General features: G+C 41.9%; 1 protein-coding gene across 2 annotated transcripts in view; it reads left to right on the top strand.

Moving 5' to 3' along the window:
• The window catches only part of LOC121592025 (barH-like 1 homeobox protein), a 140,500-nt gene extending 128,218 nt beyond the window's left edge, over window positions 1-12,282 (top strand). For both annotated transcript variants that reach the window (XM_041913231.1, XM_041913232.1), the window contains 2 exons: window positions 11,670-11,765; window positions 11,859-12,282. In XM_041913231.1, the coding sequence (XP_041769165.1) occupies window positions 11,670-11,765; window positions 11,859-12,180 (418 nt within the window). In that variant the 3' untranslated portion in view covers window positions 12,181-12,282. The remainder of the gene's footprint in view (window positions 1-11,669; window positions 11,766-11,858) is intronic.
• Window positions 12,283-12,903: the final 621 nt, after the last annotated feature.

Below are 12,903 nucleotides of genomic sequence, written 5' to 3'. Positions count from 1 at the left end.
AACCAAGTCGCTAGGCAGTGATATCACCTGAGTGTTGAAAAATTGGCCGGAGTCGATTTCATTCTTTTATCAGTGCTAAAGTATGGGAATCCATGTCCGAAAACTCACCCCTGATCATTGATTCTTTGACACAAGCCGCTCCCGCGTTTCTGATAGCTATTTCAAAATTAGCGATCACTATGTTTACTTCTAGCACGGAGAGAATTTCCGTCGATTGAATTTGATTGTCTACCAGGCGACCGAAGCGCTGCCAGTTTACATTTTGATAGTCTTTACGACGTCGGTATGAACCCGCGGAGACGGAACAGTCTACCTCTGTCACAACCGGAAAGTGATCGGAAGTAAGCTCATCCAGAGTTTCAGGTTTACTGATTTCAACATTAGTCAAAAATAAATCCAGCGTGCTAAATGTGCCCCCGCTGAGATGTAGGTTGGAGAATCTGGAAAATAGACTGTGTCCTGTCTCTGAATGGCTAAAGAGTAATTCACTATTTGTATTACGTTGAAGGTTGTTCCATGCTTGATGGCGTGCATTAAGATCCCCACCAACGATGAGCCTTTGGTGAGAACGGGTGATGTTGTTGAGATCATTTTTAAACGCGGCGGATTTGTCATCGTTGCGCCTGCACTGCACCGGACAGTACCCGCTGCGCAAAGCGACGGAAGGCGTTATGGCCTTCTGAGAATTTTATCATGCCTTCCTTTTCTCTCCAACGGCAAATTTGTCGAGCAGCTCGTCGAGCTGCCCGTCCCTGGCTCCGCCTCATACCCCTCGCCTGAACACGCTGCCGAAGGTTTGGATGTGTTGGTGCGTCAGACGGCCAATCGTTGTCAGCCGTCGTCCGTGCTTTTTCCCTCCATAGCGCTATCTCTTTCTCGCGTGTGGTTAATGGTCATGAGTTGCTGTGGCGCTTAAAAAAGCCGTTAACAAACATTGCGACGATGAAGTTTAATTTTCAAAAATCAAACCAAAAAAGCGCAATAAGTTCAATTGCTGCAATGTAAAAATGACTAAGGAATCGCTAGCTCACGCTGGAGGGTTTGCTGTGCAACGCGCAGAACCCTAATCCGCATTAACACATTCAACCCGGCGCGGATTTTCATCAACATTCTGTTCCGCCGGCTTCAAGAACGCAAGCTGATTGTGAAACCAGTATACTCCCGCTGCGCAAAGCGACGGAAGGCGTTATGGCGTTCTGAGAATTTTATCATGCCTTCCTTTTCTCTCCAACGGCAAATTTGTCGAGCAGCTCGTCGAGCTGCCCGTCCCTGGCTCCGCCTCATACCCCTCGCCTGAGCACGCTGTCGAAGGTTTGGATGTGTTGGTGCGTCAGACGGCCAATCGCTGTCAGCCGTCGTCCGTGCTTTTTCCCTCCATAGCGCTATCTCTTTCACGCGTGTGGTCAATGCTCGCGAGCTGTTGTGGCACTTAAAAAAGCCGTTAACAAATATTGCGGCTGTTGCTACGTACCCGCTGCGCAAATTCGAGTAGTTTTCTGCGTAGTTTTTTGCGTCGTTTTGCGTCAAAAAATACGCAAAAAATACGCTAGACTTCAGCCAAAACTACGATAGCCATGGGCGATTTGTTTATAAGTAGAAGTGTAGTTCTACAAATAAACCCTCTTCTAATTTTGCAACTGAACAAGCCACAACCGCCGGTAAATATCGAACACTAGAAAAGTTACACCGAAACACGAAAGAAAAGATTATCTGAAATCGTAAGATTCAACAGAAACTTTCCAGAAGTTAAAACAGTTGTTGATCAAGGAACCGATTCTAAGATTGTATGATCGGGATGCAGAAACAGAAGTACATACTGATGCATCGAAGTATGGGTTTGGTGCAGTTTTATTGCAAAAAATTGATGGAGATTTTTTTCCGATTTTGTTTTGGAGTAAAAAAATAACACCAGGGGAATCGAATCAACATAGCTACATTTTAAAAGCAAAGGCAATTTTTTCAAAATGGGTAAAAAAATGGCGCCATTGTCTATTGGGGATTGAATTTGAAATAATTATCAACTGTATAGCATTCAATCAAACCATAAAAAAGGACGACACGCCAAGGAAAGTTACGCAGTGGGTAATGTTTTTGCAAGATTTTGACTACGAGGTAGAACAGAGACCAAGTAAAGGTTGCGTCACGTTGATTGCTTGAGTAGGTATCCGGAGGAAAATGTTCTGGTTATTTCAGAGGTTTGGGCAATTATCAAAAAACAACAGCTTAAAGATGATTCATTTAAAAACATTACAGAAATATTAAAAGAAAGGCCTTACAGTTCATATAAGATGAAGGATAACATTCTTTACAAAACAGTGGTAGTAATTGATTTATTGATTATTCCGAAAAGTATGGAGAAGCAGATAATTGTAGATGCACATAATGTGTCAACTGGTACCGAGGAAGTAATTTTAAAGATAAACAGTTGATGAAATCACTTTCAAGATTATATCTCCTTCTAGAAACTTACTTTCGGCCTTTCCTGGCCATCCATTGCCCTCAAGGGATTTCATCACATTCATCACAAGGAATTTCATCACATTTGTCTAATAGATCATTTTCCACGGCGTAAGACCACAATATCATGTTATCTGCGCTACTAGTAGTTATATTAGGACCTTCACAATTAGCTGCTCTTTTTATTTTGTAACGATCGTTGCGCTTTGGTCCTATCACTTTGTAAGGATCTAAATATTAATTTGGTAGTTTTCTACCTGCTACATACTGGGTTCGTTTAATAGCTACCAGATCACCTGTTTTATATTCTACGGCTTCCTTCCACATTGTATTGAACAAATGAATAAAACACCAAAAATGGGAAACAACGAATGATTCTATCGGATAAATTCAAAAAAATCAAAAAATAAAATAATAAATGTGAAAGGTGACAGAACAATTATCTTGCCTTATTACGTACGAGAGGTATTTTTGTGCCAAAGTCTAAGTTTGACAGATAAATTCCATGGCAGTAATTTTGCTGAATTTTGCTGTATTTTGACATTTTGAGATATGGCAGTACAGACGTACCCCGGATTACGACCCCCTCGAGTTACGACAATTCGCAGATACGACGATTTTGATTTTGACAGTGAAAAGTTGTCATCGTGAAGAAATTGATGTATATTGTTGAATTTCTGAGCTGATAACCGTTACACACACATTTCCAAAGATTCTACAACTACCCGATATTGAATATCTATATCGTGTAAACGACTTTTTGTGTAAAATTAATACATTATTGAACATTGTTTCAAATAAAAAACACGATATCATAGATTTCGACTCTTCAACTTCGGTTATAAAGTTTTCATTGACAGATATTCGATATACGACTTTTTCGACTTACGCCTTGCGCTGGGACTTTTTTTCGGTCCCAAATACAATCGTATCTCGGGGGACACCTGTATTTTCCTCGGTCTAATAACGCCTTTAGAGTCGGATTTCATGTTCGTTTGGTGCCAGAGTGCCGCCTAAAAATATAAAAGAGTGAAATGTGAAATAAAAGAGTGAGAGTGCAAATATAAATGAAGAGCTATAGAGAACGTGTGCAAGTAAACCCACGTAATACAATTAGCCTGGTTTAAGGACTTGCTCTTCTGCTTCATAGCTTACACACGTTGCAACAGACGTTGCTTTTCAAGAGAAACAGTCCAAGCCGCCCTGCAGTAACGCACCGTTAGTCGTTGCTAGAATTATATTTTAGAAAAGATCCATAAAATCGGGTATTTCATTCCTATAAAATTATTGTGCATATTTTCTGTAGACTTTAAACATGTAACTAGATTTTTTTTTTATTAAACAATAGACATTTCTAATTTGTCATGTAATCTCGCACAACTGACTATCCGGCTGCTTGGTACTTCGTACTTGACTTGTCTGCGTAGGACGTTAAGAAAAGTATTTTTGGAGTAAAGAAGAACTTTTCTAGCTAAGTGTTTAGAACTACAAAAGTGTTTGTTTTTTGCTCTATGTATGCTTGTTATGTTACAAACTTTATTTCTTTATTTCTTCTTCTTCTTTGGCTTAACAACCGTTGTCGGTCAAGGCCTGCCTGTACCCACTTGCGGGCTTGGCTTTCAGTGACTAATTGATTCCCCCCCCCCCCCCCCATAGCAGAATAGTCAATCCTACGTATGGCGGCACGGTCTATTTGGGGATTGAACCCATGGCGGGCATGTTGTTTATGTCGTACGAGTTGACGATTGTACTACGAGACCGGCTATTTCTTTATTTACCCTTATAAAAACATTACACGTTAATAAATAGTACATATACACTCTGCCAGGCGATCTAGCGCACCTCGCACGCGTAATGTGTGCGACAGTGTTCGTGACACACTGTAGTCCTTCCAAACGTTGACCGATGGCAGCTCATCTGCCACGGCAAGTCCAGGGGTCGGCAATGTTGCCCACAACAATGCTGTTTTTTGTGTAATATAAAACATGCTAAAAATTTACTTTAGTCGGCCTCGTGGTACAGTCGTCACCTCATACAACTTAACAACATACCTGTCATAGGTTTAAGCTCCGAATGGACCGTGCCACCATACGTAGGACTGGCTATCCTGCTATGGGGGGAAATTAAAAAGTTACTGAAAGCCAAGCCCACAAGTGGTACAGGAGGTCTTAACCGACAACGGTTGTTGAACCAAAGAAGAAAAATAAGAAAAAAATTACTTTAAAAGAATACGAAAAAAATGATCAAGCAACAACAACAATGATTCACGATGCAAGGCTGGTGGCTAGCAATTGCACTTGGCTGTATTCAATGCATTTTATTGATACACGTAAAATACCATTTGGTAATAGCGATAAACAAAAGGAATCAGAGAAGTAGGATTGAGTAATCCAAGCAACAACATAACTGTTGGAGATATACATGAAATTAATTTTTTAACAAATGAAGATTGAGGCGTATAATAATATTTCTACAATGACTTATTTACTACCTGTATTTAAGCGATAATATTTGATAGCTATCCTTGGAATTTTGTAACCAAAATTAAATGCTAATAATTTCAAAACACAAAAACAAGCCCTGGCAGTGCATATTTCTCCAATCGATCACCAATCCCGTGTATGATGTAAGCAGGCCTTTAAAAAGAAGAATTTACGCCAAACAATAAATATAAGAAAGAAAATTATTTAGGTCAAAAGTTTGAAGTGGAATTAATAATCACTTCCCCTTATCCAGAATGGATGGTTTTTCTCAGTGTATTGTAGCACCATTGTAGGCCGGTCTCATGGTACAGTCGTCAACTCGTACGACTTAACAACATGCCCGTCATGGGTTCAAGCCCCAAATAGACCGTGCCGCCATACGTAGGACTGACTATCCTGCAATGGGGGGAAATCAATAAGTCACTGAAAGCCAACCCCACAAGTGTGTTGGCAGGCCTTGACCGGCATCGGTTGTTGAGCCAAAGAAGAAGAAGAAGATTGTAGCACCATAAGGCATTTTCTCTCCAAATTTGAGCAAAATCGGTCGCGTGTTTAGTTTTTAACAAAATATTCACATCACTATATCTTGTTCTGTTGGCAGTGTTGTAGCAATACCTCGCTGATACGGGCTGATAGGCTCTCCACCCCCTACTCGTACTCAATACGTCCCCGTCGTACAGAACGGTAACATGTCTCTCAATAATTCAAGCTTGGGTATACGGGGAAACCCAAACCCTTGGGCAGATGGGTTGCATGGCTACATTAAGAGGGGGGGGAGGGGGGGTGGTAGATGATCGATCTTCATGACTCTACCTTGAAGCATCTGTTCTCCAAGTCGGGAGCGGCTTCCCCCAGCGTATGTCTCTTCCCGAAGGGCTGCGCTGGCTTCTTCCGTCTTGGCTCGCTGCAGGACTCTAAAAAGCCAACGAGCGTAGGCCCTACGACGAGACTGGAGGTTAGGGGAGAGGCCTTGCAAGCCACCCTCGTAAAAAACCGCATGCAACGAATAGTCAACAGGAAGAAGTACCGTATCAGACCAATCGATTCAGACCCTCGCACCGAAAAAGGACTTACGATTGGAAGCTCGGGACCTGGAACTGCAAAACCCTCTCATCGGATGTGAAGACTCGAATTGCGTTCGATGAGGTCTGGGCCCGCGGTTTCGAAATAGTAACACTTCATGAGGTATGCTGGAAAGGCGTGACGGTGTGCCAGTACCGTAGCAACTGCACGATCTACCAGATCGGTGGAGAGACGCGCGAGCTCGGTACTGCGTTCATGGTGCTGGGTGCGATGCAGCAGAGAGTGATCGAGTGGTGGCCGGTCAACGAACGGATGTGCAGGTTGAGAATTCGTGGCTGATTCTTCAACCTGAGCATCATTAATGTGCATAGTCCGCACCTTGGGAGCACCGATGACGAGAAGGAGGCCTTCTATACGCAGCTGGAGCGGGAGTACGACCGCTCCCCAAAACATGACGTGAAGGTCGTCATCGGAGACCTTAATGCTCAGGTCGGACAGGAGGAGGCATATAAACCAACGATTGGAAGCTTCAGTGTCCACCAGCTGACAAATGACAACGGCCTCAGGCTGATAAACTTTACTTCCTCCAAGCACATGAGCATCCGCAGCACCTTCTTCCAGCATGCACACCGCCATAGTTACACCTGGGACACTCAGGGGCGATACAAAGTCCCAAATCGACCACGTTCTGATTGACGAAAGGCACTTCTCGGATATTATCGACGTCAAAACGTATAGAGGCGCAAACGTCGACTCGGACCTTTTCCTGGTCATGGTAAAGCTGCGCAAGAAACTCTCTTTGGTTAACTACCAATGGAGTCAGACCACCCCAAGGCTCAACCTGGATCGGTTGAAGTGTGCTGATGTGGCGGAGGGGTATGCGACAGCACTCGGGGAAGCGCTACCGGCCGACAACAACATCGCCGCGATGTCCCTCGCAGACCACTGGCGTATGGTGGAACGAGTCATCAGCACTGCAGCCGAACACAAGATCGGCCGCTTACCACGTGGAGAGAAAAAGGAATGGTTCGACGGAGAGTGCAGACGAGCACTATCCGAGAAGAATGCAGCGCGAGCTCGCATGCTACAGCATGAAACCCGTCAGAACGTGGAGATCTACAGACGACTGAGGAAACAGCAAACCCTGCTCTTGCAGGCCAAGGAGCGCCGTTTTGAAGAGTCAGGCGAACAGCTGCTGGAGCTTTCTCAGTCGGGGGACACCCGCTTGTTCTACAGGAGATTGAAGGAGGCACGGAGCGAGTTTGCTCCTAAAACCACAATGTGCCGGGTTGCGGAAGGAAATCTCCTGACGGACGAGCGGGAGGTGATCGAAAGGTGGAAGTGCTACTACGAAGGACATCTGAATGGAGCAGAGGCAGGAGAGGCTGGCGCAAGTGGCAGAACAAGGCAATCACCACAGCAGCAGCACAGCAGTAACAACAGCGACAGCATCGACAGCAGACGACGAGGTGCCACCGCCATCTTTGGATGAGATTGCCAGCGCCATCAAGCAGCTTAAGAGCAATAAGTCTGCCGGCAGCGATGGTCTGGCGGCCGAGCTCTTCAAGATGGGGCCGGAGAGGCTTACCGTCGAAATGCATCGGCTGATCGTGAAAGTCTGGGAACAGGAGGAACAACCAGAGGAATGGAAGCTGGGTGTTATTCACCCAGTCTACAAAAAGGGTGACAGGCTGGATTGTGCGAATTTCCGAGCCATCACAGTTCTGAATGCCGCCTACAAGATCCTGTCCCAGATCCTGTTCTACAGATTTGCGCCCCTTGCTACAAATTTTGTCGGCAGCTACCAAGCTGGGTTTGTTGGAGGCAAATTCACCATCGACCAAATTTTCACGGCACTTTCTACGGCAGATCCTTCAGAAGTGCCGGGAGCGCCAGATCCCAACGCACCACCTGTTCATCGACTTCAAGGCGGCCTACGACACCATAGACCGGAAGGAGCTATGGAGCATCATGCAGCGGTACCACTTCCCTGGGGAGTTGATCCAGCTGTTAGAGGCCACCATGAACGGGGTGCAGTGCAAGGTGAGAGTATCGAACTTGACGTCGGAATCGTTCGAATCTCACAGGAGTCTGAGGCAAGGTGACGGACTCTCCTGTCTGCTCTTCAACATCGCCCTGGAAGGTATCATTCGAGACGCGGGGCTGGACAACGACATCCGTGGCACTCCGAGTCCGGATCAGTCCGGATCAGTCCGGATCAGTCCGGATCAGTCCGGATCAGTCCGGATCAGCCCGGATCAGTCCGAGTGAGTTCGGCTGTGTCGGAATGAGTCCGGTAGAGTCCGAGTGAGAAGTTTAGGTTGACGTTGATTCCCAAAATGACTGTCCATTACCGTTTAGACAATTCTTGATGAGTTCATTGACTTTCAAGTAAGGCATCGAATATGTACGAAAAAGTTTAACAATTTACACGAACTGATCCGGATTGATCCGAACTCGAAGTCGATGAGTCCGAAGATTTTTCTAAGCGCACAAACTCCTCGGATGTTCAAGTCGGATCGATCCGACTCCGGAAAAAAATTGTATTTACCCATCACTAATATCGTCACGAAACCGTCAAGAAAATTGAAAGGGAAGGGGAAAAAGAAGATTTAAGGGTTTAAAAGGAACACAATACCTTCAAATTACAATAACAAATAATATCCTGAATTATAAGCTACCAATGCTATCAAATGTGGCTCAAATTAACGTTGTAGTTATTGCGTGAAGCAAAACTGTAGATATAGACAATAAAGATATAAAAACGCCGATCGTTTTTATTAAAAAGAATAAGATTCATATAATTGTCCTACATATTTGTGCTAGGAAAACTTATGAAACTATCTTATTATTAACATTCGAACTAATCCCTAGATCACCAACCATTATCACCGAAATTGAAAAATAATAGAATGCTCGTCTTACCAATACCAATCAGACGAAAGTTTAAAATCTAAATGATTAATCCAGTCGTTTAATTGCCTTACCATTGATAATACAGGATCGTTAGTTCCATTAAGTGTGCTTCTAGGTACGGTATAAAGTAACTTGCGCAATCGAAGGTGCATAAATGTTGAACATTCATATAGAGAAGGTGCATCCAATTCATTCTTAAACAATTTGCTGATAAACACACTTTGATTTATTTTGTGGTGATGTTTAAGTGTTTAAAGACTTAATAACAAACAACGGTCCCTTGTCTATCTAGCCCGCTTATTCTGAAATAAATCGTGTTTGTTTATAACCAAATTTTTAGAAGTGCAGCGTTCATAAGTATGTTGTTTAAAACTTTTTCTAAGCCTTTTGCCACACAACATTCCGACGTTATTCGTTAATAGTATTTCGTTGGTAGCTGTTGAATTTGTGCCACCTTTTTTAAATAGAGCAATCATCCATTAAGTTTTTCATTTGCTAGACACCACGCTTTGGTCAATTTCTTCTTCTTTTGACTCAACAACCGTTGTCAGTCAAGGCCTGTATGTACCACTTGTAGGGTTGGTTTTCAGTGACTTATGGATTACCCCCCATAGCAGGATAGTCAGTCCTACTTATGGCGACACCGTCCATTTGAGGCTTGAACCCATGACGGGCATGTTGTTAAGTCGTACGAGTTGACGACTGTACTGCCAGAGCAGTTAAATTTTAACTAAACTAGTAAATATGAGTAAAATGCCGGTCTGGTGGTACAGTCGTCAACTCGTACGACTTAACAACATGCCCGTCATGGGTTCAAGCCCCAAATATAGGAAAGCATAAGCGACTCCAGCCCGTTGTTGCAGCGAGTTCGGATCAGATCTGGCCAAGGTAGGTTCAGTCCAACCTACTGGTGCAGCGAGTTATAAATACTTTTTACCAAGTTGTTTGTTTAGGATACCAGAAGACCATGATTATAAAATAAAGGAAAGTTTAAGTGATGGAAATAGTTCCGAAAATTGAGGAACGGAACGTACCTGCCAATCTCGAGAAAAAGAACGGAACGCGGAACGCAGGTTCAAGATGACCTGCATGGATACGCTTTTTTCAGTTGCACACTTTATTTATGGATAACTTGAAAGTATTCATTAATACTGTGTAATATATTTTTTGTGCAGTAATCACACAGTTTTAATTAAAACAAAGATAAATAATAGTTTACTGAATGTGTAAAACTATTCTTCTACTAAAATAAAAACGTTTAATTTAAGTAGCCCGCTATACAGTTCCTTTTTCAATAAAAGGTTAAGGCATTTTGTTGTTTTTGTTTTTAATAAAATTAATCATTATTCCCTTTTTATACTTCTAAATAAAGAAGTAAATCAGAAATTTGTTGCTACGCATATGAAATTTTGATTCAAAATCAAAAAGCTTACAAGTTTAATCGGATTTTTTAAATTTCGTATGGTCTAAATGACACTACACTGATTGAATTGATATTTCTTAATAGTAGCAGATAGTATCGAATAACATTGGTTAATATTAAAAAAAATTGACTGTTAAGTTGTTTCTGTAGGGTTGACATTATACTGTACGGTGAACTACCGGTGTGAAAGTGTCCGGTAGTGGACTATAGTTGTCCATAAAAATAGCGCTGTTTCACGGGGCGATAAACGGCGTTAAGAATTTGGCGGAAGGCTAAACGTGTCATGCACCCTAAATATTTAGTTGCACAAAGAAGATCTCAGGTAAAAAATCAAGAGTTCATTGGAGATGCATGCACAACGAAGCAGCTTAGCACCCAACACATAGCAATTCATTGACTACCACAATGCAGCCCAAATAACGCACCTATACTGATAACATCCTTATGGCAGAAGAGAAACATTTCATTCATTGCGCTTACCGCTAGTGCAGGATTGACTCTTTAAATTTTGGCGAATAGCTTCCCACCATATCATAAATCTCTATCCTTCTCTGGCTTCACGGCTCTGGTGTCGTACCGTTATCTCTTTGACTGAGAGAGTATGGCTTGCGCTGTTATCACTCACATAGACAGAATGTGTGTGTGTCCATACTAGAAAGAAGCAAAACAGAAGAGAACGCCGTTCTTTACCGGTACGAAAAGAACGCTGAGAGAAACAGGTTCAGATTTTACCTGCTTCCTTTGTACGTACCAAATCGGCTCATCGTATGAAAGAGAGTAGATGATCGTGTGTTCCAGACTGGATCGAAAAGAACGCTGAGAGACACAGGTTTAAATTGAACCTGGACGATTTGTTTACAGCAAAACTGCTCATCAATACAAAGAGAGTAGTATGTCGTGCGTTCTAGGCCGGATCGCAATAAGCACTGAGAGCAACCGGCCCAGTACAGATCGCCGAGAACGCTGAGAGCAGCCGGTTCAGATCGGATCGATAAGATCGTTGATAACAGTCGGTTCAGGTCGGATCGCAAAGAACGGTGGGAGCAACAGGTTCAATTTGAACACAGGCTTGGGTTAAAAATAAGGATCGCGGTCCGGATGCTTGCATGCTGGAACGGATCGCACCTGGCAGGTTCGGAAATCAATGCGCATCACTAGAAAGTTTGCTTCGCTGGAAAAAGTGAATTTATTTAAATTAATTTGAAAAAAAAATATTGCAGGTTACTATGAACCTTTTTTTAATTGTTAAATATTAGAGTCAAATAAAAATTGTTTTTGCTTAATTTTTGCAAGAAGAATGAATACATTGTTTTTATTTTAAAATATCAGTGTAGCAAAACTATAATGAAAAAAAATATTTTCAACAGGTGTCAAAAATACTTATCAGTAGCAGACAGAAGCGATGTTGCTGATGCATTAAATCTGTCAGAGACGCAGGTTAAAACATGGTATCAGAATCGAAGGTTTGTTACATAATACCAAGATTTTTTAAATTATATGTAATATACACATGCAGTTTTTTAAATCTTATTCTTGTTTTGATTCATGCTTTGAAGAACTAAATGGAAACGGCAAAATCAACTTCGCCTGGAACAGCTGAGACATCAGGCTTCTTCATCTCATCATCATTCTATAGAGAAAAAAATAATAAACGTTGCAGCTACAACAAGAGGTCCAATAGCACCACAACATCATCAACAAGCTGATCATCCATCTGGATCATTGTCTTCCATGAGAACCGGGAATCAATGTTGTCCAACGCCACCTGCTCTAGTTGTTTCATCATCGTTCATTACATCTAACCCATGTTTTCTAACTTCTGCTGCAGCTATTTTCCGGAATGTTGGTCAGCCATGGACGTCAAGTTCTTTGCTCTAGATATCCATGTAAATTGTAAATATCAATGTTCAATATGCTACAACAAAATAAAAGAGTGACAATTAATAGAAGAAACCCGAAATGATTATTAAAGATATGGATTTTTTTAATTACACACACGGAAATTTCATACAGGTAGTCCTCGAGATACACAGTACCTCGTATATGAGGATTCTAAAAAATGCGATTTTATAAATTTGACAGTTATTCGAGCAAATTGTATTGATTTGACGTATTAATTTTCAAATGTAAAATAAATTCCCTTCTGATCGAACTTTATAATTCTCTCTAGAAGGTTTAAAAATGTTAGGCGAAGGTAGGTAAAGACGGACACCTTGAGGAACATGTTCAAAATATAGGAATATATAAATACATCGACCATGAAAATGTGCGTAAGTTATCTTACACTTATGTATTATCAGAAAATGTGTTGAAATGTTTAAATTTCTATCAACTTTTATGCTTTTCTCATGAAATAAAAACATTTTTTTTTCGTGCTACTTTGAAATTTTCGTGTAAGACGGACACCTGATATGGGTAAGAAGGACACCATGAACACCTATTGGAATTGTTGAAAATTGAAGAGGTTTATAGTATTTTATCCCATATTCCATATACCATATCCCATTGCTTTCCACGTCCTGGTACGTACATAAACCAATTCTTAGCCAAATGCAACGACGGATCATGCAGCCGATAAAGTAGGAATTGTAAGCTACACTA

This window comes from Anopheles merus, chromosome 2L (genome assembly GCF_017562075.2).
Source record: "Anopheles merus strain MAF chromosome 2L, AmerM5.1, whole genome shotgun sequence".
NCBI lineage: Eukaryota > Metazoa > Arthropoda > Insecta > Diptera > Culicidae > Anopheles > Anopheles merus.
The sequence above is the reverse complement of the archived record's forward strand: the minus strand, read 5'-3'. Positions and strand labels throughout refer to the sequence as shown.